Source organism: Amblyraja radiata, chromosome 1, assembly GCF_010909765.2.
Source record: "Amblyraja radiata isolate CabotCenter1 chromosome 1, sAmbRad1.1.pri, whole genome shotgun sequence".
Taxonomy (NCBI): Eukaryota; Metazoa; Chordata; class Chondrichthyes; order Rajiformes; family Rajidae; genus Amblyraja; species Amblyraja radiata.
This window is the reverse complement of record NC_045956.1, coordinates 11,530,671-11,556,399: the sequence shown is the minus strand read 5'-3', so window position 1 is coordinate 11,556,399 and position 25,729 is coordinate 11,530,671. Positions and strand designations below refer to the sequence as shown.

The 25,729-nt window shown below is 41.1% G+C and overlaps 1 protein-coding gene across 6 annotated transcripts in view; it reads left to right on the top strand.

The window, feature by feature from the left end:
* dclk2 (doublecortin like kinase 2) overlaps positions 1 to 25,729 on the top strand; it is a 309,866-nt gene that overhangs the window by 201,312 nt on the left and 82,825 nt on the right. For all 6 annotated transcript variants that reach the window (XM_033017731.1, XM_033017725.1, XM_033017708.1 and 3 more), the window contains one exon: positions 11,951 to 12,045. In XM_033017731.1, the coding sequence (XP_032873622.1) occupies positions 11,951 to 12,045 (95 nt within the window). The remainder of the gene's footprint in view (positions 1 to 11,950; positions 12,046 to 25,729) is intronic.

Here is a 25,729-nt window from a genome sequence, read left to right as displayed (position 1 = left end):
TTCTATGCCATCTATAAACTTAATAATCCTCACTCCTACTTGCATATCTAAAGTGTTAATAGATATAACAAAGAGTAAGTTGCCCAGGATTGAACCCTTTAGGATACCACTGGTCACAGGCGTCCAATCAGAAAAACAATCTTCCACCGTCACCATCATCCTTTTTAAAAAAAAAACAATTTAATAAAAAGCTAATTTTGTATCCAATTTGCCATTGTTCCCTGGTTCCCATGAGCTCTACCTTTTTGAACCAGTCTTCCATTCAGGATGTTGTCCAACATCTTACTGGAGTCAGAGAGCTACACAGTGTATAAACAGGCCCTTGGCTCACATTGTGTATGCCAACCATGTTGGTATACTGGGTTAGTCGCATCCACCTGCATTTGACCCATATCTGTAAACCCTTACTATCCATAATCCAAATGTATTTTAAAAGTTGCAATAGTATCCCCTTCTATAACTTCATCTGGCAGCTCATTCCAGAGACACACTAGCCTTTGAATGAAAAATCCGCCTCTAAAGTACCGCTTACACCTCTCCTCCCTCACCATGTCCTTTGCAACAAAAGTGCAAAGTTTAATTCCATTGGCCATTCATTGGTCCATCTTCCCAACTGATCTAGATCATGTTGTAAATCTTGGATCTCCTTCCTCAATTTTCCTGCCATCTGAAAATTCACTAACAACGTTAACTACATTGTTATTCAAATAATTTCACTTGGTTTAGAGATACAGCATGAAAATGGGCCCTTCGACCCACCAAGTCCATGCCAACCTTCATTCATCTACATCAGCGTTGGCCCAACTGGTCCACACATACTAACATGCCCCATCTACACCAGTCGCACCTGCCTGCATCTGACCCATATCCCTCTAAACTTATCCTTTCTATGTATCTACCCAAATGTTTCTTAAATGTTATAGTTATACACCAGATATGATAGTACCTGGGTCGACTACCTCCTCTGGCAGCTCAATCTTTATACCCACCAACCTTTGTGTAAAAGAAGTTGCCCCTTGGGTCCTGTTAAATCTTTCCCCCTCACCTTAAACCTATGACCTCTGGTTCTTACTTTGTGTAAAAGATTGTGCAATTACCCTATTTATTCCTCTCGTGATCTTATACCTCTATAAATCACTCCTCACCCTCCTGCATTTCAAAGAATAAAGTCCTAACTTGCTCAACCTCTTCCTGTAGCGCAGGCCCTTGAGCATTGACAGCTTAGGCCCTCAAGTCCCGGCCCCTCAGATTTTTTTCCAGTAATTTTCCTACCACTGACATTGGACTTACTGGCCTTGAGATGCAAGAGACCGCAGATGCTGGAATCTGAAGCAAAAAACAAACTGCTGGTCAGGCATCAACATCATCATCATAGTTGAAAACATTAGCGACGCAGTGGTGCTGGTTTCCAACGGGAACGGTGACGGACGCACCACACATCTCTGTCCTCCAGTTCCTGCGGATTTCCACCGCTGGAAGTATAGGATTTTGGTGTGTGTGCTTTATCATCATTCTTTACCATGCTATGTACGACAGTGATCGCAACTTCTACTGAAGTATGGATGGCCGTTGGCTCACTAGAAGCTCATCCGCCCTTTGACTGGTCTTGTTTTTGGTCCTGCTGGGGGTCCACAGCCCCCTCCTCACCTGGCAAACCAGATGGGGGAGACGGTTTAGTCGCCGACTATCCGTCCATGGAGCAGGTAGCACGGGATTACATGGTACCCGTGGCGGGGGGACAACTCCCCCCCCCCCCCCCCCACTTGACCCAACCTGGCTGACTGGTCAGGCAGCATCTGTGGAAGGTAAGGGATGGTCAGTGTTTCGGGCCAACGCTGCATCAGGATGGAGAGTGTAGAGGGGAGATGGGCAGTAAAGCGAGGGGAGAGTGAGAGGTGAGACAGGGACAAGCGGGCAATTGGTGGAATCGAATAAGGAGGAAGATGGTGGGCAGACAAAGCCATGTTGGGGGGGGGGGGTAGTGGGAGGAGGGAGAAGGGGTGGAGTTGGAAAATGATGGGTGATGAAGCAAATAAGGAGAGAGAAATAAAAGGAGTAGGTGGAACCAGGTCAAGGAAGGGATGGATGTAGGTGGAGGGCCAACTGCTGGAAGGTCATTAGTAGAAATATATGAGACTGCAAATGGCAGATTCTAATAAGTAAGGAGGACGACAAGGGATACCAGATATAAGAGAGATAATGGGCAGTCAGAACAAATGGGGGCGGGGAGAAAAGAACAAGAAGGTGTTTTGTATGAGTGATAGGTAGATGTCTCTCGGTGGGTTGGGGAATAGAACTGGGCGATGGGGGTAGGGGAATCAGAAGGAGAGATACAGAAAACTAGGAGTGTGAGTTACCAGAAATTGGAAAATTCAATGTTCATGCCAATGGGTTGGAAGTGGAATAGAAGGTATCGTTTTTGAGTTTGTGTCACACCCCAGGAGTGGAAAAGGCTGAGGGCTGGGAAGTGGGTGGGGGAATGGGAAGAAGAGATGAACCGACGTGCAGCCGGGAGATCAGGATGGCTGTTGCAGACGGACTGCAGGTTTCCTCCTCATCTCTCAACGTGGCGTCCTGTACATTGGTAAGACCAAACATTATTGCAAGCACTATAGTTCAGGTTCAATCCATCCTGCTGCTTGCACATGTCCCACTTAAACCAAAAATATCCCCAATGATACCAAAGTCCAAATCCCTCCCTCCTACATATCCTGTAGCTAAGCTTTAGCTACATCTGATTTATCATCCTATTCCTATATTGAGTAGAGCATGGCACTGTAAGTAATCCAGATTTAAATCCAGACTGGTTCCCAAAAGGGTTACAGACAAGCCCATAAACCATATTTTACGTGTGCAGCAGGTTCTTGGTGTAGCAGAATTGCTGTTTCCTCACCAGCTCAATGAGAGGGTTATATATTATCCTTATAGACCAGCAATTGGCTATATTTTTAGAGACAGCTTGTGCTTTGTAATCAGCAATAATGATGTACAATTTTCATCATTTCATTCCAATTTGAATTTTGAACTTTGCGTGGATGAATTGATAAAGTATCCAAGTCAGATGCAGAGACATTGGGTGAATTAGTTGATTTTTTTTAATGTAAGCAAACCTTTTGGTTATAATGCATTATATATTGATAGTTGGTGTAAGTCACTATTATCCAATGAATATTGCTGACCAGACACAAATATAGCCTTATCAACACCATTTCATACATGTCTATTTTAATCCTTTGTATAAAATTACATTTTTACTTGATTCATATTTTAATGGGAAAATGAGGCCCCACAGTTAGGAATGTTTGTGGCTGCTACAGTGCCACACGTGCAGGTGGAGATCCACATGACAATTTGCTTTAGTTTCACCCAGACTTTCCCCTTCTCTTTGGTGCCCGCAGGTACATCATGTAATAGTCTATGAGAACAGAAGGGGAACTCATCCAGTGATTAAAGCTAAGTTTAAATGCTTGTTACAGGTAGGGCAGTAATAATTAACTGGCTACCGAAAGGCTTCCAGCAGAAGGAAATTAATCAGCTGTTGCTAAATGCAGTAAGAGAAAGAGAACCATCAAGGACAACCCCATGGTGTTGCTTTCTTCGTCTTCTCAAGTCCAGAAGCAGCAGACGTGTGTATATCTCACAGGCTACTTCAGTCATCCATCACTAATTTGTGGCTGCACCAAATCACATTCTTATTTAAACTATTGACAACTACAGTATGGTCTAAGAGAGAAAAGGATAACTGAATAATAGTCAACAAAATAGACCCTATGGACTAACTCTGAGTAATGAAAAAACTAATGGAATCAATAAATTGATTCCATTAGTTATTCCAACTGAGGAGGATGACTGAACTCATTCCAGAGACACACTAGCCTTTGAATGAAAAATCCGCCTCTAAAGTACCGCTTACACCTCTCCTCCCTCACCATGTCCTTTGCAACAAAAGTGCAAAGTTTAATTCCATTGGCCATTCATTGGTCCATCTTCCCAACTGATCTAGATCATGTTGTAAATCTTGGATCTCCTTCCTCAATTTTCCTGCCATCTGAAAATTCACTAACAACGTTAACTACATTGTTATTCAAATAATTTCACTTGGTTTAGAGATACAGCATGAAAATGGGCCCTTCGACCCACCAAGTCCATGCCAACCTTCATTCATCTACATCAGCGTTGGCCCAACTGGTCCACACATACTAACATGCCCCATCTACACCAGTCGCACCTGCCTGCATCTGACCCATATCCCTCTAAACTTATCCTTTCTATGTATCTACCCAAATGTTTCTTAAATGTTATAGTTATACACCAGATATGATAGTACCTGGGTCGACTACCTCCTCTGGCAGCTCAATCTTTATACCCACCAACCTTTGTGTAAAAGAAGTTGCCCCTTGGGTCCTGTTAAATCTTTCCCCCTCACCTTAAACCTATGACCTCTGGTTCTTACTTTGTGTAAAAGATTGTGCAATTACCCTATTTATTCCTCTCGTGATCTTATACCTCTATAAATCACTCCTCACCCTCCTGCATTTCAAAGAATAAAGTCCTAACTTGCTCAACCTCTTCCTGTAGCGCAGGCCCTTGAGCATTGACAGCTTAGGCCCTCAAGTCCCGGCCCCTCAGATTTTTTTCCAGTAATTTTCCTACCACTGACATTGGACTTACTGGCCTTGAGATGCAAGAGACCGCAGATGCTGGAATCTGAAGCAAAAAACAAACTGCTGGTCAGGCATCAACATCATCATCATAGTTGAAAACATTAGCGACGCAGTGGTGCTGGTTTCCAACGGGAACGGTGACGGACGCACCACACATCTCTGTCCTCCAGTTCCTGCGGATTTCCACCGCTGGAAGTATAGGATTTTGGTGTGTGTGCTTTATCATCATTCTTTACCATGCTATGTACGACAGTGATCGCAACTTCTACTGAAGTATGGATGGCCGTTGGCTCACTAGAAGCTCATCCGCCCTTTGACTGGTCTTGTTTTTGGTCCTGCTGGGGGTCCACAGCCCCCTCCTCACCTGGCAAACCAGGTGGGGGAGACGGTTTAGTCGCCGACTATCCGTCCATGGAGCAGGTAGCACGGGATTACATGGTACCCGTGGCGGGGGGTAAACTCCCCCCCCCCCCCCCCCCCACTTGACCCAACCTGGCTGACTGGTCAGGCAGCATCTGTGGAAGGTAAGGGATGGTCAGTGTTTCGGGCCAACGCTGCATCAGGATGGAGAGTGTAGAGGGGAGATGGGCAGTAAAGGGGGGGGAGAGTGAGAGGTGAGACAGGGACAAGCGGGCAATTGGTGGAATCGAATAAGGAGGAAGATGGTGGGCAGACAAAGCCATGTTGGGGGGGGGGGGTAGTGGGAGGAGGGAGAAGGGGTGGAGTTGGAAAATGATGGGTGATGAAGCAAATAAGGAGAGAGAAATAAAAGGAGTAGGTGGAACCAGGTCAAGGAAGGGATGGATGTAGGTGGAGGGCCAACTGCTGGAAGGTCATTAGTAGAAATATATGAGACTGCAAATGGCAGATTCTAATAAGTAAGGAGGACGACAAGGGATACCAGATATAAGAGAGATAATGGGCAGTCAGAACAAATGGGGGCGGGGAGAAAAGAACAAGAAGGTGTTTTGTATGAGTGATAGGTAGATGTCTCTCGGTGGGTTGGGGAATAGAACTGGGCGATGGGGGTAGGGGAATCAGAAGGAGAGATACAGAAAACTAGGAGTGTGAGTTACCAGAAATTGGAAAATTCAATGTTCATGCCAATGGGTTGGAAGTGGAATAGAAGGTATCGTTTTTGAGTTTGTGTCACACCCCAGGAGTGGAAAAGGCTGAGGGCTGGGAAGTGGGTGGGGGAATGGGAAGAAGAGATGAACCGACGTGCAGCCGGGAGATCAGGATGGCTGTTGCAGACGGACTGCAGGTTTCCTCCTCATCTCTCAACGTGGCGTCCTGTACATTGGTAAGACCAAACATTATTGCAAGCACTATAGTTCAGGTTCAATCCATCCTGCTGCTTGCACATGTCCCACTTAAACCAAAAATATCCCCAATGATACCAAAGTCCAAATCCCTCCCTCCTACATATCCTGTAGCTAAGCTTTAGCTACATCTGATTTATCATCCTATTCCTATATTGAGTAGAGCATGGCACTGTAAGTAATCCAGATTTAAATTTTGGTTTGTCTAACAAATGAATCCCTGTTGGCTGTTGCTGAAATAGAATCCCATTCCAACAGCAACCAACAGAGTAGGATGACCTGCCTACTCCAACTACTCTGCTCAGTGGTCACCCATCACCTTTCTCTATATGCTGCCATTGATCGAGATGTTCCCAGCTTACTAACGGTGTGTCCACAATGTTTCCAGCATCACAAATGCTACAAAGTGACACCAACCTGGTCAATCATAAGCTGCAGCAGGACCCACTTCCTGTACGCATGTTTGCCAGAGACATCGGAAGTCTCTCTGAGTTTGATAACAATGATGCAATGAGTCAATGATACTTTATTGTCACGTACCTTGGTATAGTGAAATTATTTATTTTTGCATACAATCCTGTAGAATCACACAGCAGACTCCACCTAGGCAGTACAGAAAGTGTCATCGCATTTCTGGGGCTGATAAAATTTCGAAAGTTCTTTAGGTTAATCAAGTTAGGTCTTTATTCATTTGAGCGCAGAAGGTTAAGGGGGGACTTGATAGAGGTCTTTAAAATGATGAGAGGGATAGACAGAGTTGACGTGGATAAGCTTTTCCCATTGAGAGTAGGGAAGATTCAAACAAGAGGACATGACTTGAGAATTAAGGGACAGAAGTTTAGGGGTAACATGAGGGGGAACTTCTTTACTCAGAGAGTGGTAGCTGTGTGGAATGAGCTTCCAGTGGAAGTCGTGGAGGCAGGTTCGATTTTATCATTTAAAAATAAATTGGATAGGTATATGGACGGGAAAGGAATGGAGGGTTATGGTCTGAGTGCAGGTAGATGGGACTAGGGGAGAATAAGTGTTCGGCACGGACTAGAAGGGCCGAGATGGCCTGTTTCCGTGCTGTAATTGTTATATGGTTATAATAGTCTTATCTTCTCGCAGCGGCGAACCAGTCCTGCCACCGCATGTGTTTGGTCTCGGTGATGAGTCCCCTCTTTGTTCTCGGCGGCGCGCCCACAGGGGTGCTCTCGGCCCGCCAGGTCGTTCGGCTCCGTGGTGCATTGTGGGAGCCTTCTGCCTCCGCACGGCACATCCCGGGAGTCTTCACAGCGCATCCTGAAAGCCTGATGAACCTCTTCTGTAGCCCCTCCTAAGCCTCCACATCCTGCAATCGGGTGACCAGAACTAAATAAAAATTGTCTGTTCAGATTAGAAATGTATATTGTATCCATATCAACAATATCAATTTGTCTGAAGCCCATCAATGCCAGCTTTTTAAGGAGCTCACATTCTGAATCTCGTTCACCCATAACTGCAACTTTGCAGGTCTCTCGCAAGAATTGGAGTCATTCAGTACTTGGTTCAAAGTCAGGGTGTGTGAACAGTTCTGAGCACTCAAGGAACTTCTTCATGTGATTACAGCGACCTTCCTAGTCTCCAGTGTCCCCATACATCAACTAACATTTTGTCAGAGTGCTCTTCTACTTCTTTTCTTCTCCGGCTCATCATAGCTTCCCATTTTGGGGATTATGATGGAGTTGTTCGCTGAGCTGTATTCGATGAACACCTTGAGATACTGTCTGACAAGTCTTCTTATTGTCCAAGTGGCCCAGTGCAGAGTGGAGAGCCTGCGAGATCGCATCCCCTGTTGATCTACTGTGGTAATAGGCAAATTGTAGTGGGTCTAGCTAGCTTTTGCACATCAACGTGGATGTCTGAAAGTTGCTGTCAGAGAAGTGTCTTAGAAACATAGAAACATAGAAAATAGGTGCAGGAGGAGGCCATTCGGCACTTCGAGCCAGCACCGCCATTCATTGTGATCATGGCTGATCGTCCCCTATCAATAACCCGTGCCTGCCTTCTCCCCATATCCCTTGACTCCACTAGCCCCTAGAGCTCTATCTAACTCTCTCTTGAATCCATCCAGTGACTTGGCCTCCACTGCCCTCTGTGGCAGGGAATTCCATAAATTCACAACTCTCTGGGTGAAAAAGTTTTTTCTCACCTCAGTCTTAAATGACCTCCCCTTTAATTCCAAGACTGTGGCCCCTGGTTCTGGACTTGTCAGTGGCTTTTCATGTAGCTAGAAAAAAAAAATGCTGATTTGTCAAGAATGTGTCCAGTGCACAGATCAATGAAAGATGCCCTGTTAAATCAGGAGTCACAGAAGATTACAACATTCGAAGACTAAATTATCACAGCACTACCTTTCTGGCCATTGGAAAACTTGTTTTATTAGATTGGAATCTGTATCCATCAAAGAAAATGTAAGGTTTTTATAAAAAATGATCATAAAACATTAAATCCAGTCATAGTCAGAGAGTTATACAGCAATAGAAATGCAAATCCTGACTGTTTCAATTAGTAAAGTTCTAACAGTGTACCATATCCATCCCAACCTTTTTGCTCATCGATACTAACCCCTGTGTCTGCACTGAGTCTGTGACCTTCCATGACTTGCCCTATTTTGTGTCTTGATAATTAAGCTTGCCGTTTCATCGTAGGTGTAGCCCCAATCTTCAAATTTTTTTCAGCTGAATGAAATAAGTATTATTTATATTCCATACTTTTAATTCCTGCCTTTCCCTCTTGTCATCAGCCTGCCCAATGCCAGTCCTCATGCTGGGTGGCACAGATTCTTGGTAGAAGGGACCAGATAGAAAATGGAAAAGGAAAAGAAGAATGTCAAGAAATTCCAACACATTCTGACGGTGCACCAAATGTGGGGGAATTGTGGCGGGACACTAATCACCACCTCAGTTAATGGCTCTGCACCAGAAGCTGAGACTGAGGCCCAAGGCAAAACCAAAACTGTGACTTTGGATCGTCCTTTTAGACCACTTTAGGCCCAACCTGTCTCATGCTGTGGGTGCTTTTGAGGGGGTGCTAAGAGATGCCATCAAAGTCCTGCAGCTCAGATGGTGCTGGGGGCATGATAATAGTTTTGAACTAGTGGTTCCAATGTTGGCACCTGTTAGAATTTTACTAATTGAAACAGTCAGGATTTGCAAAGTCAGCCCTGAATCTCCTACTTTTCTCCATGAATTAGTGTCAAGCTAATGACTCCTTGAGCTCCGAAAATTAAATCTGATTTTATTTCATAGAAATATTGATGACATAATTGTGTCACAGCCCTATGTTGTTAATTCTTCTGTCCATTCGTGTTAACTATCTGGTTTCTGTATGTGCCCTACGGCATTAGATTATCTGATACTTCTTCAGTCTGTAGAATGAGGTGCGCAGTGAGTCAGAGATTCATAGGAGCACAGCCGCAGGTCCTTTAGCCCAACATGTTCATACCAACCATCAAGTACCCATCTGTACTGTTATAGCGGAGACTTGCGGGAATCCAGCCAAAAATCAGTCGGAACACAAGTTGAGTGAACGAGACGTATTTATTCTATTACAGTGCTGCCCCGCTACTCCTCAAATGGGCACGGGCATTGCCCGACCTTAAATATCCCTAAGGGTCAACCCCGTCATCTGCGCTTCCCACACCGAGACACCTAACTCCTCCCTCCAGAGCCGAGGGTTCGCTCTGCCCGTGGCCTACCGCCAGGTGCCGCCACACTGGTCCCATTTACGTGCGCTTCATACGTAGCTTTCTATGCCAATGCTGAATCGAGCAATCATCCAGATACTTTTCATATCTTGTGAAAGTATCTGCCCCCACCATCCTCTCAGGAAAGGCATTCAGATTGCAACTACCATCTGAGTGAATTGTTATTTTTCTTTAGATCCCCTCTAACCCTCTGAAACCTAACTTCCCACCCTATTCATGCTGCTCAGAACCTTGTAACACGTCTGTCTGGTCACCTCTCAGATCCCTTTGCTCAAGGGAAAATAAATCCAGCATCTCTTACCCAAAACACTCCCTCCCAGTCAACATCCTGGTAAATGAAGACCCAAGAAACTGCAGATGCTGGAATCTTGAGCAAACCACAAAGTGCTGGAGGAACTCGTATTTGGGGACTCTTCTCCAGACTGATCGGTTTGAATAAAGGTCATGACCCGAAACTTTGCCTGTCTATTTTCTGTACAAATACTGCCCGACCTGCTGTGTTCCTCCAGCACATTGTCTTTTGTTTAACATCTCGGTTAATCTCCTCTGCCCCCCCCCCCCCCCCCCCCCCCCCTCGCCCTCCCCCCTCTAATGTATTCGCACCTTCCTCACAGTGTGGTGACCAGAACTGCATGCAATTCTCAAGATATTTTATAAATTTGTACATGCCCTTCATACCCCTGACTGAAGAAGGCCAGCTTCACCCCATATGCCTTCTTCACCATTTTATCTCTGTGTCATCGCCTATTAGGATCTATGGTGTACTGTTCCTCAGTGCTCCCTAAAACCCTCGCATTTATGGTGTATGTTTGTCTACCTTTATTAGAGTCTGTAGTAAGCCATCCATTAAATATGAAGAGAGTGTAAGAGACTGTGTGGTAGCAATCTCTGATCGCACAGCAAATGTGGTTTTTTTTAATAACATGTTTCTTCTATTTGTATTTCATAAGGAAAATATATTTTTATGTCTTCTATGCTTATTACCAACTTTTTGTTTGTTTTTTTTATTTGATGTTCGATTTTAAACTACAACTTATTTACACTGTAGTCTCATCTTGATGTATAAACTGCTATCTTCTAACTATCATCTCATCTTTTTACGTTTTAAAGCACATAAATGAGAGGCACGTTACTGAAGTACAGTGACATAAATTCATTTCACAGGTGCATGTAGGATCTGGTTCTGATGTTGCAGTGGTGTATTTGTACTGGGTGAAATGGTACAATATGTGGTGTATATTGACTTTGCTCAGGGACAAACATTAAGACCTCTGGGTGCATGAATGTCATGGAGTGTACAGGCAGAAAGCCCACAATTAATTTGGCAGGCACAGTACTGAAATCCAAATAATCTTATAAAACCCACCGCCTAAACAGAATACTGGACCTGCCAAGATTGCATAATGGGAATTTGGGCACCTATCCCCCACATGTTTCTGTCCATTAGTTTCAATGGATCACTTCGGAGAGAACATCTCAATTGTTGACGAGCAGTTTCAGCAGGTAAAAGGCTTCATTGGAATTGTCGGTGTGTGAAATTATGCTTGGTTGTCAGCAACCAGAGATTAGGAATCAGTCCAGCAAGGCAAGGCAAAATATGTGCCTTGATCTTGCTTCCCCAGTGCACTACTATAGTTAGTGCCTATAACCTATAGACTGCACTAATTAGAGAAGTTACAGTGAGGAAATGGGAGAAGTAAATGTGACAATAATGACAACTTCATAGCATATGGACAGATAGAGGCCCTTGTCTAATGTAAATTAAATGATTCACAAATAATTTGTTCCAGGAGGTCAGTAGTCTTTTCCAGCAGTTCACGATAGGCTTCTAGTCCAAATCAATAGCTTGATTATAACAAGCCTGATGTTTCTATAGGCAGAGTGTAAAAGATAATTGGATCCAATGTAAAATAGGCATTCAGCTCCAACTAACCTATTTATGCCACTTTGAAGATCAATTTCACCCTTTATTTGATCAAAATAAAAAGCATTAAATATAGAATGCAAAATTTCAAATAAATCTTTGTTGTTATTCGGTATAAAATGTTTAGACAAGTGTAAATATATTCTACTTCCTTGAGTAAAGAAATAGCTCTTGCTTTGTTGCATTATTTAGTTATATGAATTCTGCCACATTTCAAAAATATATTGGCTTTTCATCATGCAGATTATGTTCTGGTGCCTTGTGGTGTTCAAATTTTCATATTATTTACATTTTATTTTTAAACACACAGTGAATGGAACCCCAAGCAGCCAACTATCAACACCCAAATCCATTAAATCATCCAGCTCTTCACCGACCAGCCCCGGCAGCTTGAGAGCTCACAAGGTAAAAGGGAACCTATCTACCTGCTAATAAAAAGATTGACACTTGCTGACATTCTCTGCAGTGCCTTAATATATAAAAACAAAAATAAGATTAGCAGATGCAGCATGTGTGGTTTCTAAAAGGGGTCACCTGAATTGAGTGCAATTTGGTAGTTGTGAACATGAACTCAATGTGTTCCACTGTTCTTAAGGGGCTGTCAGGTTTGCCTTGTGCATTTATTTATTTTTACGTTCCTGGTCCTCTAAGAATTGTCTTTCACTCCTGGCTATGAAGGTGGCTGAACATGACTTTCAGTGACTTTCCTTCAAATTGTACTTCTGGTTTTACCGCACTCGCTATTGGCATTTTCGAGTCCAGAAATTGTGGGGAATAATGCTGGTGAACTATTTATTCTACCACCGACAAAACTGCTACCCTGTCTTTCAAAAGTAGCTGTGTGCCCAGCAAGAAATGTCTCATCATTCATTGGTGTTAGAAGTTGTCATTAACAGCCTCTTCCCTTGCCCTTCTCCCTAGTGACACTGGTCTCTTCCATCATCATCTAATTCTGTTCTGTTTTGGGTCATTAAGTATCGTCAAGCATGCGATGATTACATTTCATGAAACCGTTTTGGAAAATGAACAAAAGAAAGGCGTTGAGCCGTTGGAGTCATCGTGTGATGCTGATCAAAATTCTGATTTAGAATGAAGAAGCAATTTAGAAGAAACCAATTTATTTAAGCAAGAGAGCTTACCAAGATGAGAGTTGATAATATTTCATTTCTAACGCAGAGTGAGGCACTTCATCAGTATACACCTGGAGATTTAACTCTTTCAACATCAGGGAGTTCTTTAGATTCCCATTGTCTGTGTATCCTTCATCTCCATGCATCAAATCATTGACTACTGAGGTCATTTTAATTTTTGCCACATTGCTTCTTTATTAACGGTTTTAACCCATTTTGATCTTGACAAAAACTTATAATTTCACATTTAACAAACTATTCAAGTTGAAATTGTTCAGTGCAAAAGCAAAATAATTAGTGTGGTAAAGAAAAGCCATTACAAAAGGGAAAAGAAGGCTGCTCGTACCTTGAAAGGGGTAGAAAGAGAAGACATGCCAATCCGATTGCTGAAGAAGTTCTTCTCAGAGAAATTTCAAATTTTAATGCCTCGAGAAAATAAAGGAAGGGAAATCCAATGCAGGGGACACAGCCCATTGATTTACTTGTCATGAAAATGAACAATGACATTTCCAGAGACTCTCTCTGTTAACAATGTGCAGTTCTCCACAACAGTTTTTCTTTACACCCTCTCACTTATGCCTTTAGCAGTGAAGACAAATGGGCCTGTCCCACTTAGGTGACTCTTTAGGCGACTGCCATGGACTAGTTTTAATGAAATTCACTCATGACACCTACGACAACCAGCAAAAATTGTCGCCACTGTTGCCGAAATGTTTTCACGTTAATCATAAACATACAGAAATATATTTTTTTTACCTCAAAAGATGTATTAAGCCAATGTGCACAATGTATTAGTGCATGTATTTTGTGCGCGTACCCATTCCAATATTACGTTGAAACTTTGCACGAGGCTGAATGTGAGGTTTGAAATAGCGCATACAGAAGATCATTCCTCTACAAGTGGACCAATCTAGATAATCTGTGGGTTGAGCTCACAGTAGTGGGGGGTCACAGGGCTGTTTTGAGCGAGAGTAAAGGGCCTGTCCCACTGTGGCGATTTTTTTAGGCGACTGCTGGCGACAGTCACAGTCGTAGTGGGACACTGAAATGGACCCACCCTACGACAATGTCTACGACACGCTACTACCGAGTTAACGTCAAGCTACGTAAACCGGCGACACAATTCCTCGCGACTTGAGACGTCCACCTACGACAACAACGACGACACCTACGAAAACCTTTGACCACACAGGCAACAGCCTACGACAACCGGTCAACCTACCTCCACCCGCGACAAGCTACGACCCTGTCAGTAACAAATAAAGACAACGGAATACTTCTCTTGACGCCGGTACTGTCGCCGGTTGACGTAGGATAACGTAGGTTGTCGCCAATGGAAATCACCAAGGTCATCACCCGGTGACAACCAACGTCGCCTGCCGTCATCCTGGCGACAACCTACCATAACCTACGACAGCACCTACAGCAGGAGAAGACAGGCAACGTCAAGCTCAATGTCGCCGAAGCGATCGCCAAGCCTGCACTTGGTCTCACTGATGTAGAGCAATTGACACCAAGAGCAACGGATAAGAGACCAAGCACAGGCTTGGCGATCGCTTCGCCCAACATCTCCGCACAGTTCGCATTAGCCAACCTGATCTCCCGGTGGCTCAGCACTTCAACTCCCCCTCCCATTCCGAATCCGACCTTTCTGTCCTGGGCCTCCTCCATGGCCAGAGTGAGTCCCACCGCAAATTGGAGGAGCAGCACCTCATATTTCGCTTGGGCAGTTTACACCCCAGCGGTATGAACATTGACTTCTTCAATTTCAGGTAGTCCTTGCTTTCTCCCTCCTTCCCCTCCCCTTCCCAGCTCTCCCACAGCCCACTGTCTCCGCCTCTTCATTTCTCCTTCCTACCCCCCCCCCCCCAATCCCACATCAGTCTGCAGAAGGGTCTCGACCCGAAACGTCACCTATTCCTTCGCTCCATAGATGCTGCCTCACCCGCTGAGTTTCTCCAGCATTTTTGTCTACATTCGGTTTTTCCAGCATCTGCAGTTCTTTCTTAAACATCCAAGCGCCCTTCTTATGTTACGTTGCCACAGCCCACACTAACATTATGATTCCTGATGTGATTAATACTACTGCATGTGTTCTGGCATGTAAAAAAATAAGCATGTCAATTTCAGCTCCCATGAGAACAGAAGAATAAGCACATGATTAAATGCCTTTCAATGGTACAGAAAGATTATTTTGCTACACAAAATAATTTCCAGTCGGAAGTACTTTCAGCGTCAAATTCAGAGATTGTCTTTTCCTGCACAAAATTAATAGAATAGGAGAAATACACCTGATGAAATTAATGTCATCTTTGAAATAATCCACAATACTTATCCCTCTTCTCCAGTAAATTATTCTGCAATGAATCAGATCAGTAGCAATCACTTCCAAATGGGGGGAAAAAATCATAGATGTGAAACAGGATCTGCAAGGAGATGCTTTTGTTTTCTTATCCCCGACAAATCAGTGGAAATTGGAAACTTATTATGTGAGGAATTAGAATTGCGCAGCCACACCTCTGTGCCCCCTCTAACAGCTCCAGTTTCCTCCCTTAAAATAACATTGTTTGCTCAATACCTGTTAACAATGTGCTGTGGAGAGCTCATAACAACATTTAGAAATATCATATACAAAGGAAATCAGTCTGCGACATATGATTTACATGTAAATACTCTTAATATGTGTAATACTCTTTTTTAATTATAGAAATGTTATTATGTAACATTAAAAAGAGGGTAGGTCAGAAATATAAATTTAATTTATAGTTCTGAAGATGCCTTGCACACAGAGAAACCTGTGCAGGATTTCCCTTCTCTGCATTACAAGCTTATTTATACATTTCACCCATTTCACCTAAATAAATAGAAAATCAAGGGCTGGCAAGCTCAAAATAGAAAATCCAGTACCATCTCTGACCAATGAGTAAAACAATTTTAATGTTTATTTTATTCCCATGTAACCCTGTAGTTCTGGTCTCCTATTTCACTCGGCAATGGAATCACATACCAGGAAATCCTACATTACAAATCCTGATGAATGACTTCAGCATTTAGATTTGTCACCTTGGTTTGCTGCTTCCAGAAATCTAGCAACACCATATCCAGGGGCAGTAAAGTAACCCTTTTAGATCATAATGGCCTGACAAAACCGAGGCTACTGTTCTTACCAATGCTGAATGTAAAGCAAATTGCAAATAACACGTTGTTTAGAGTGTTCTTCTGTTAAAAATCACAGCAAAGAAATTAGAATCATCTGTTTTTCAGAATGTATTGAATTATACAGCTTTATAACCGCTTATTATAGTGTTTGGTTTTCCTTCCAAAAATAACGCCCATCTGGTTGAAATAGAATTTGAAATAAAACCTTGAAAATGAAAGCCTGGGCAATGGGAAACATGTTATTATTGGTAAGAACATTTATTAGCATTGACGTTCAACAGTGTGCTTTTCATTTGCTCATTCTTTAAGTCATGGGAGCAGAATGTCTTATTTTAATTATTTTATTTCTTCAAATAACAGTTATGGTAGAACAAGTTCTTAGTGTCGAAAGAATAGAAGGAATTGTGATGTAAATGTCGGATCAATTTTGTGGCATAAGAAAACAATGTGTGATAATCTTACAATCCAGTTAGAGCTCAAATGAAATGATTAGCCATAATAAATTAAATAAAGCAGAATAATTTAACATGACTATCTGAAATAATGAGATTTTTATCTATCTGAACAGTTTTCTTAACCACATATTGTTCACCCCATAATGAACATATTTGAAGTCCTCAATAGACAAATGCTGAATTATAAATAGACAAAATTCAGAATATTAATGTATCCTTTCAGTCTGTCCAGGTAATATATAAATGCAATTGCTCTTAACTATCTCATAATTTTAAAGTCAGTTAATTGACTTAGAAAATAATTCTAATTGGTTTTGCTATTTTGACATTGCCTTCTGAAGTATGTTGGTTAATTCAAATTATTGAAATTCATGAAAAAATGACGAGGAATTAGCAATAGACATTATAACCGCATTAATTTCTTTTTTTACGAGACAATCAAATTCATATCAATTATGCACATGGGACTCTATTCCGAAGCCCACTACTCTTTGAGCAAAGAATGTCTTATAAACCTTCGTCTTTTTGCATGCGCTATCATTCCAGTTGATCGCTCACTTACAGTATCTTTGTTCTCCTGTGCGTGGTTTAAATGGCTGCTGGGATTTTTATTTGTTTAGTCTGTATTTCTATGTTTTGATAAGTCCCTATTGTGACATATAAAGATATGAACTTTAAAATATTAGATTCTTGTGTTGGGTTTTAAGGGATAGGACGCAGTGCATAATCTGCCTTTATGACTATTAACCATTTCTCGGTAAGAAAGTGTCCCAAAATCTAGATTATTGCTGGGTATTTAAACAAGATACACATTTTTTTAACTTTACAATAACTCTCTTAACGTAAAAATATTGAATGCTACAATTTATGGGAATGTAATATCTCACTCTGTATCAGTTGCTAGCTGTGATATTACCTCAGTTTTATTTCCCTGGCAGTGTCCAGCCCGAACTGCTGGGCCATGTCATGTCATTCTTCAGTACATTTCGCAACTTCTGCAGGTCCATGTTCCTTTCTCTGCCTCGTTCTCTCACTGACCAGGTAACCTTGTTTAGCTTGTTTATAAGACCAGTGGAGAGAATGCAGAGAGAATAAAATAGGATTAACATAAATGGATACTTGTTGATCAACACAAATGGATAGATTGTAATCATGCATTGTCTTTCTGCTGACTGGTTAGCATGCAACAAAAAGATTTTCGCTGTACCTCAGTACACGTGGCAATAAACTAAACTGACCTGAACTGAATAATAACATTAGACATGAAAGATGCCTTTGTTATAAACATTGACTATAATCCACACCTCTGCTCTCTTTGTCTCTATCTCACAGCCTTTTGTCTTGTCATCTCTGGTATTTGTCCACTAATCTGCCAATCAGACCCCCTTTACCTGTATCCACTTGCCAGGCTTTGTTCCACCCCCACCTTTCATCAAGCTATCCCCCCTTACTGCAGTCAGTCTGAAGAATGGTCCAGATCCAAAACGTCATATCCATTTCCTTTAGAGATGTTACCTGTGCCGCTGGGTTATTCCAGCACTTCTTTGACTGTGTACAAGAATTATTGATAATTTGACTCTAGTTTGACTTTGTTGGTTTCTAGCTAATAGACCTGCTTTACTTGTGCTGTTTATACCTTCCAATTAACAAAAGGTTAAGCCACGTTTCAGGAGAGTTCTTGGACACTGGCATATTTTATTCCAATTACACAGCATGAAAATATACTCAACAGATAAATCTGCTAGGTACACAAAATTGCTGGGGAAACTCAGCGGGTGCAGCAGCATCTATGGAGCGAAGGAAATAGGCGACGTTTCGGGCCGAAACCCTTCTTCAGTCTGAAGAAGGGTTTCGGCCCGAAACGTCGCCTATTTCCTTCGCTCCATAGATGCTGCTGCACCCGCTGAGTTTCCCCAGCAATTTTGTGTACCTTCGATATTCCAGCATCTGCAGTTCCCTTTTGAACAGATAAATCTGCTATATCTATTGCACAGGGATTGAAAACCTGCTCGCAGTGTATCTGCATTTTACATAGCAACAGGGATTGTAGACGCATACCATTTTATTCTCTGCCTTTCGATCTCCTACTTATAATGAATTTTAAAGCTCTAAAGCATACTCAAAAAAAAGTCAGCCTTTGCTAAAATTCCTGGTAGTATTTTAATAAAGGAATATTATCCCATTATATGGAACCTGTCCTATTTTCCAAACGGCCAGTTTCTGTTCAGCTTGCTTTATCGTATTCTGCCTGCATTCTAATTGTCTGTTGTACAACCCAGTTATCCCCCAGTCCACTATTCACCTCTGTGCCTGCTATTTCGTAGCCTCAGAACTCTATCCTCAAAATATCCTCAAAAAAGCGATGATGAAGATAGAGAGCGACCAGCAGAAGAGGAGACGAAGAGAGAGAGAGAGAGAGAGAGAGAGAGGGAGAGAGAGAGAGAGAGAGAGATAGCGAGAGAGAGAGAGGGGAAGAGAGAGAGAGAGAGAGAGAGAGAGAGCGAGAGAAGAGAGAAGAGAGAGAAGAGAGAGAGAGAGAGAGAGAGAGAGAGAGAGAGAGAGAGAGAGAGAGAGAGAGAGAGAGAGAGAGAGAGAGAGAGCGATAGAGAGAGAGAGAGAGAGAGAGAGAGAGAGAGAGAGAGAGAGAGAGAGAGAGAGAGAGAGAGAGAGAGAGAGAGAGAGAGAGAGAGAGAGAGAGAGAGATAGAGAGAGAGAGAGAGAGAGAGAGAGAGAGAGAGAGAGAAAGAGAGAGAGAGAGAGAGCGAGAGAGAGAGAGAGAGAGAGAGAGAGAGAGAGAGAGAGAGAGAGAGAGAGAGAGAGAGAGAGAGAGAGAGAAGAGTGGAGAGAGAGAGAGAGAGAGAGGAGAGAGAGAGAGAGAGAGAGAGAGAGCGAGAGATGAGAGAGAGAGAGAGAGAGAGAGAGAGAGAGAGAGAGAGAGAGAGAGACGAGAGAGAGAGAAGAGACGAGAGAGAGAGAGAGAGGAGTAGAGAGAAGAGAGCGCGTAGTAGAGAGGCAGAGCGAAGAGATAGAGAGCGAGAGAGAGAGAGAGAGAGCAGCGAGAGAGAGAGAGAAGAGAGAGATAGAGGAGCGATAGAGAGAGAGAGCGCGATCGCGATCTACGGACGCTATCTCTATCTCTCTTCTATCTCTCTCTCTTACTCTCTCTATCTCCATCCCACCCCCCCAACAACCCCCCATCCTCCCTCCTCCCGCTCGGTAAACATACCTATTTCCCAAAGACTTTAGTTGCCCAATAAATGTTCATGTAACTTGGTGTATTGTATTTACTGATTATGTCTTTGTGAAGCACCTTGAGATTTTTTTTTAAACCATATTGAGGGTGTTTAACACATGCAAGTTGCTTTTATTATTGTTACCATTGTGGACTGCAATTGGCAGCCCCATGATAAAGTAAATTGTGTATTGAATTATTCAGATATAACTATTTGTCCTGTTATTCCTATCCGGATGCAGAGTGTAAGACGAATGTGGTAGCACCATCAGCAAAGTGCCATTGTACAACTGGGATTAATTATCACATCTAATTTAAGATAACTGGAAAACTGACATTTTCAATTAAATATGAGAAAAAGAATCACCCAGACTCGTACTGAATCAAAACTGCCTTAACACCTCTAATTAAACACCTCCTGTATTGTCTTTCAAGAGTGAAAAATCATTACAGTGTCTAGTTTTTAAATTCAAGTGAAGGGAAAATGTACATTTAATAAATACCTTGTCTTCTGTTTTGAAATTATTTTTAAAATGCAGTAGGTGTATCTGAAAGTGGCTCGAAGGATTCAAACTGAAATCTATTTTAGAACTGTTCACAAAGGCTCCAAATTTGGCTCGGTTCAGATGAATGTCTGTTTAGTGGCATCAGTATGTGCTTTCAAAACCCTTTTGTTACTTAGCATTGTGCCACAGCATATTGATGAAAGAATGCTGCAATTCAGGACACAGTTAGTGAAAGATTATAAGTAGAAGGACATAGGTCAGACACATCCCTATTTACAATTGATGCAGTTACATTTATCCTTCAAGGATTTAAATTTTATCAGGGTTTACTCATCATTTAGTCAATCTCCGTTTTAAGTATTCCCTTTATACACTAGAGGACCATGCTCAATGAAAGGATAGGACTGAATGTAAAATGTTAGTGATGGGGAGAGAAATCTGAAAGAGGAAAACATCTCCTTAAAGATGGGGGGAGTGGCTCTTTAACAGAGATAATCTAATCTTAATCTGTGGGATGCCCATTTTGGTGGCATGTCTGTTCCATACATAGGTGAACCTTACTCCATGCAATAGAATTTCCATCCCACTATTTTGCCATGGAAAAATCGTCAAATGTAATATAGTGTCAAAAATCCATGATAGGACCTTTCTGACGCTAGGTTAAAGGAATTAGTGTTACCAAAGGAGATGCAAGAGGTCAGGTCAAGGATGCCAGAGTCCTACTTCAAACTAAGTTATTGTCAGTGTTAAAGAATCTGTAATTCTATCCAACATGCTGTGCCATGGCATCCCAGATTTTACATGTTATGTGCATTAGAATGTTATTTTTTTAGGCTGAGAGGCAGGTGTTGTATTTGTTTAACACGTTTAACTACTAAAAATAATCAGAACACTTTTTTTAAATGTTCAATTTTTTTCTAATATTCTATAATTAAAAAAATGAAAAATCTGGTTCATATCACCATACAGAAATATTACAAACAATGAATTATCATAGTATCCTAACTATTAGTATGGTAAAAGGTGCAGTGTCTTGTTCTTACAGAGCATGGTAGTACACATACGAGAGGAAGGACATACACGAGGACGTTGACAGAATGTCATGGGCTTTGTTGAAGAGTGCCTTGGAACATTAGGAAGAAGGGTTTTATTTTTAGTTGCCTGAGCCTATAATACCATTCAATTCAATCTGTCACCTAACTGAGCACTCACCTTTTATACAGGTCTCTTAAGAGCATTCGTTAATGAAAGTTAATCAATCTCAATTAAAATTAACAATTGATTGAATGTCAATAACTGTACAAAAAGTAGAGTTCCCAGTTTCTGCCGTCTTTTACATGTATAAAAGTTTCTTAACGTTGCTCATAAAATTCCCGGCTGTATTTTATAGACTTTCTTCCCAAATTTCGTGGAAATGGATCCATTCTATTCACCTGGTATGTTCCAATTAAAAACACGAAAGAAGTAACCATTTGACCTTCTTGACAGGGTATTCAGCCCCAGTCACTGAAATCTTTCTACGCGAGTTAAGAGATTAGAAGAATGCAGCAACATTCCTTCATTATTAGACTAGTGCCAGCTGAGAGTATGTGCAGAGGTCCTTGGAACTAACAACTATCTTAAAGATCAATTCTTGTTGAGTTAGGACATTACTGCTTCTTAAAAATAAAATTATATTGAAGCAAATTAAAGGGCCTAGTTTAACTAACTAGTTTAACTATGGAGGCACAGGTTGGAAAAAGTCCTGCATCACAATGGCAACAAGGTGCAGAGCACTTTGGAATGTTATAAGGTAATAAAGAGCCCCAGAAACCACAAGTTCTTTCCTTTATTAAGATGCACCAAAATGATGCATCGGGTGAAAAACTAAAGTTGTGATGGAAAGACAACAGATACTGGTTGTGAATACTCGTATGTCTGGTTTACAGATTTTTCATGCATCATGGAATTCGTAAGAAACAGTGTAAACTGGGTAGGCAGTCATTTCCATGGTTTCTCTAGGTTCCTTTCATTTTGTTTTCCATAAAGTTACTCAAACAATTGGGACTATTCCTGAAGAAATTCAAGCCTAAAGTGGCAGTTTCCACTGAGGAGATTTAGCAGAGGCGTTTAAAGTGATGAAGGGTTTCGATAGAGTGAGTAAGGTTGGAGTATTCCCTTTGGATGGGAGTCAATGACAAGAGGTCATTAATTTAAAACTTGTCACTGAGGAAAGAAGTTCAGAGAAATGTCTTTACACAGAGGATTAGTGGAGTATGGCATGTTTTGTTATAAGCCTGAAGGATGAGACCTCTGTATGCTTTTAAGGAAAATTACATAAATATTTGAGGCAGTGGATGATACAGAGCTAAAGGAAGAGAACAGGCTAGTGGGATTAGGCTTGGATTGCTTTACTTGGCATAGACACGGTAGGTTAAATGCCATTCCTTTGATGCTGTGGCTGGTATTAATAGTGTTCTTGGATTAAAATGTAATCCTGTTGATTTAACCAGAGGAATGTAGTCAGAATCCAGCAGGATAAATGAGGTGGCCCAGTTTTGAAGCATTTGTCTCTACTTCAGGATTCACATATCACATTCACATATCACTACATTTTTATTTAGCTGTGATCCTAGCTTTATATAAAAACATTATAAAGTGTAAAACATAAAGTCTTAGCGTACTTTAATCTTGGTCAGTTCGGTGGTTCTGGATAGACTATGAACTATGCGCCGTAATATATTTTTAGTGCTGCAATTTAAACTCTGAGTGAACTGTAATTTTAAAATGCAGTCTGAATAAATGTCCCCATCAGTGTCAGGATGGGAATTGTGAAGTTGTTTCATTTACTTCTAAAGTATCTGTTCATTTGTCAGTGTCTAGAACCAGGAAAGAGTGCCTTTGACGTAAAGATATCCAGTTAATATATATTTTTGGGGTTAGACTTAAATGTTCAAATGATGAAGGTTGTGTGCTAGCCTACATTAAAGAAACATTAGACTGGAAATTCTAGAAGGTCTTAATTAATACATGGTAGCTTCAAACTTACATTTCTTAGTATCGGCTGTATAATCAGTATCATCGACAGTCTTGGTGGCACTAGGACACTTCAGGCTTTTGGTTTGTTTTTGCTCACTATTTTTTTTAATTTAATTTACCTTTTTTTCTTTGTTATATTGTGTTATCTATTGTGTACTATGTTTACAGACCTGTTGTGCTGCTGCAAATTAGAATTGTATTGATCTGTTTTGGTACATATGACAATTACTCTTGAAATATGATTGGAAATGCTCATCAGTATGGTAAGGGCTGCCTGTTTACTCCTGTCTTCTGTCCACCCCCTGCCAAACAAGAAGATTCCAAGTTAGAGGAATGTTAATTCACTCTAATGCCTTATAGGAATCTGGGAATCCTGGATGGACTTTCTTGAGTGGAATGTGCTGTAAAAATGTAAGGGTTTTCTGCACTATAGCATTGCTAGCATAAATGTCATGCTTTGTGTTAGCTGATAAACAAACCTCATTAATATAGCATGCTACCATGTTAACACTATCTCTCAAGCGCTGGTATTATTAATGATGAGGCCACTTCAATCTCAGTTTTGCAGAGATTATGTTTAAGATTCCTACCCATTTACCAGTTTTTATGGTTTATTAAGGGAAAACAACAGAGTAAAGAGATGCCACGCTGCAGTAGCCTGATGCTCAAACCCAAGAATTAAAATTGCAAATGCATTGTTATTCACAATATATATTACCTACCTGTTTGGAATAGTTGGCCTGTAATCAATCCTCTTATTCATTGTTGATCTTCTTTAAAGATTAAAATGTAATATAAATTTCCTAATTAAACAAATATTTGAAAGTATTCAAGGGTATTGATTTCATGTTGAAATGTAAATGTGTCTTCAATCACAAAATGTTTTTCATTTATTAATTCACGGGATATGAACATTGCTGATAGTGTCAGCTTTTTTTGTCCATGCCTTATGACTCCTGTTAGGAAGGCATAGTTCGGAGTGGGTCACAGTGGGTATAGGGTCACATGTAGACTATATCATTGTTTGTGTATATGGTAGATTACAGATTGCCTTCCTTAATGTAGATCATTACATCAGTTATTTTTTAATGAGAATAGTATAGCTTCATGGATACCATTGAAGCTTTCTTTAAAAAAAAATCTAGATTTTGTTGAATTTAAATTCTCTACCTGTCAACTTGGGATTTGAACTCGGGCCTGGTCAATGGTCTGGAACTCTTACCACTACTCCAGCAACTTAACCACTACATTACTGTACTTCCTAAGCATCACTAACTCTTCTATGATAGCCTATATTAAAAATGTGGTATGGCAGTAGATCTCGTCATCTGCTGGGCATTATATTTCTTAGAAACCATATACTCTGCCTCACCCTATGGAGCATCATGGCAGATCAATTAAAGTTCAATAAGATATAAAATTTGAAATGCCATATTTTCTCGATTTGATTTGCTGTCGGGGAGCGTGACCATGGTTTCCCAATACTTGCACAAGAGATAAATGTCTAAACTAGTACCGCAAACTCAGAAAATGACCCGCTCCATAAAATTTGTTTAGGTAGTGGGTTAAGGAGAGCCTGAAAATTGAACCAAATATTAGGCCTCCCAAATCCTCACAAAATGTGAAATGTTTCATCTTTTTAAGTGAATTTGCACTCTTCATTGTTTCTTTCTTGTTTGCAAGAAAGCAAGCAACCATGATTCCACCAGAATTTCTAATGTTGAATGATATTGCATTTGTGTCCAAAATCCACCAGGAAGCTGTTCTTCAGCGCCCCTTCCTTGATTCTTTCTTCTCCAGTAAAGTCACTCTCTGTTATTGTATTTTTTTTAGGGTCTAAACAAGAACAAGCTGTTCAACCTAACATACTGTAGTTTATTACCTGTTCCTGATATAATACATAAACACACTGCCGATCAGATCTCCTCCCCAAGATCAAATATAATAGAATTCCGGTTGATTTTGCGAAACCATTCTATTATACATTGATTATTATTGATGGCAATCTGAATCTTCCCTGAGAAAAATGGATTCAGGCAAGACTAAACTGGGAACATCTTCAACCTGGTTAGTTTGTCTCAAGTTCCTGCATGGTTCTTTTTTTTTTCCAGGAGTCACTGTCATTCATCTCTGGTAAATATTGAAGAAAGCAATTTACATTGTAAATTATTTCCATTAAAATAGATAATTCTCGCAAAGAATTGTTTTTTGAATGCAATGCCCTTCCCTCCCCTTAGTTGTGAAAACATACTCATATAAAGAAGAAATCTCAGGAAAATGTGGGGACTACATGTCCTTAATCTTCTTTATCAAGCCACATTTAGACCCAGCAAATGTGTTCAGAATCATGAAAGCAATCCAAATCTTCCAATCTACCTTGTTACATTTTTTACCTGCACTTTCTCTTTAGTTGTAACACTATATACACACTCTGCTTATTTGTTCTTTTGCACTACTTGATTGATGTTGATTTATTATTGTCATTTGTATTGAGATACCATGAAAAGCTTTGCCTGTATGCTATCCAGTCAAATCATACTGTAGATGAGTACAATCAAGTCATGTACAAGTACAACAGGTACACATAGA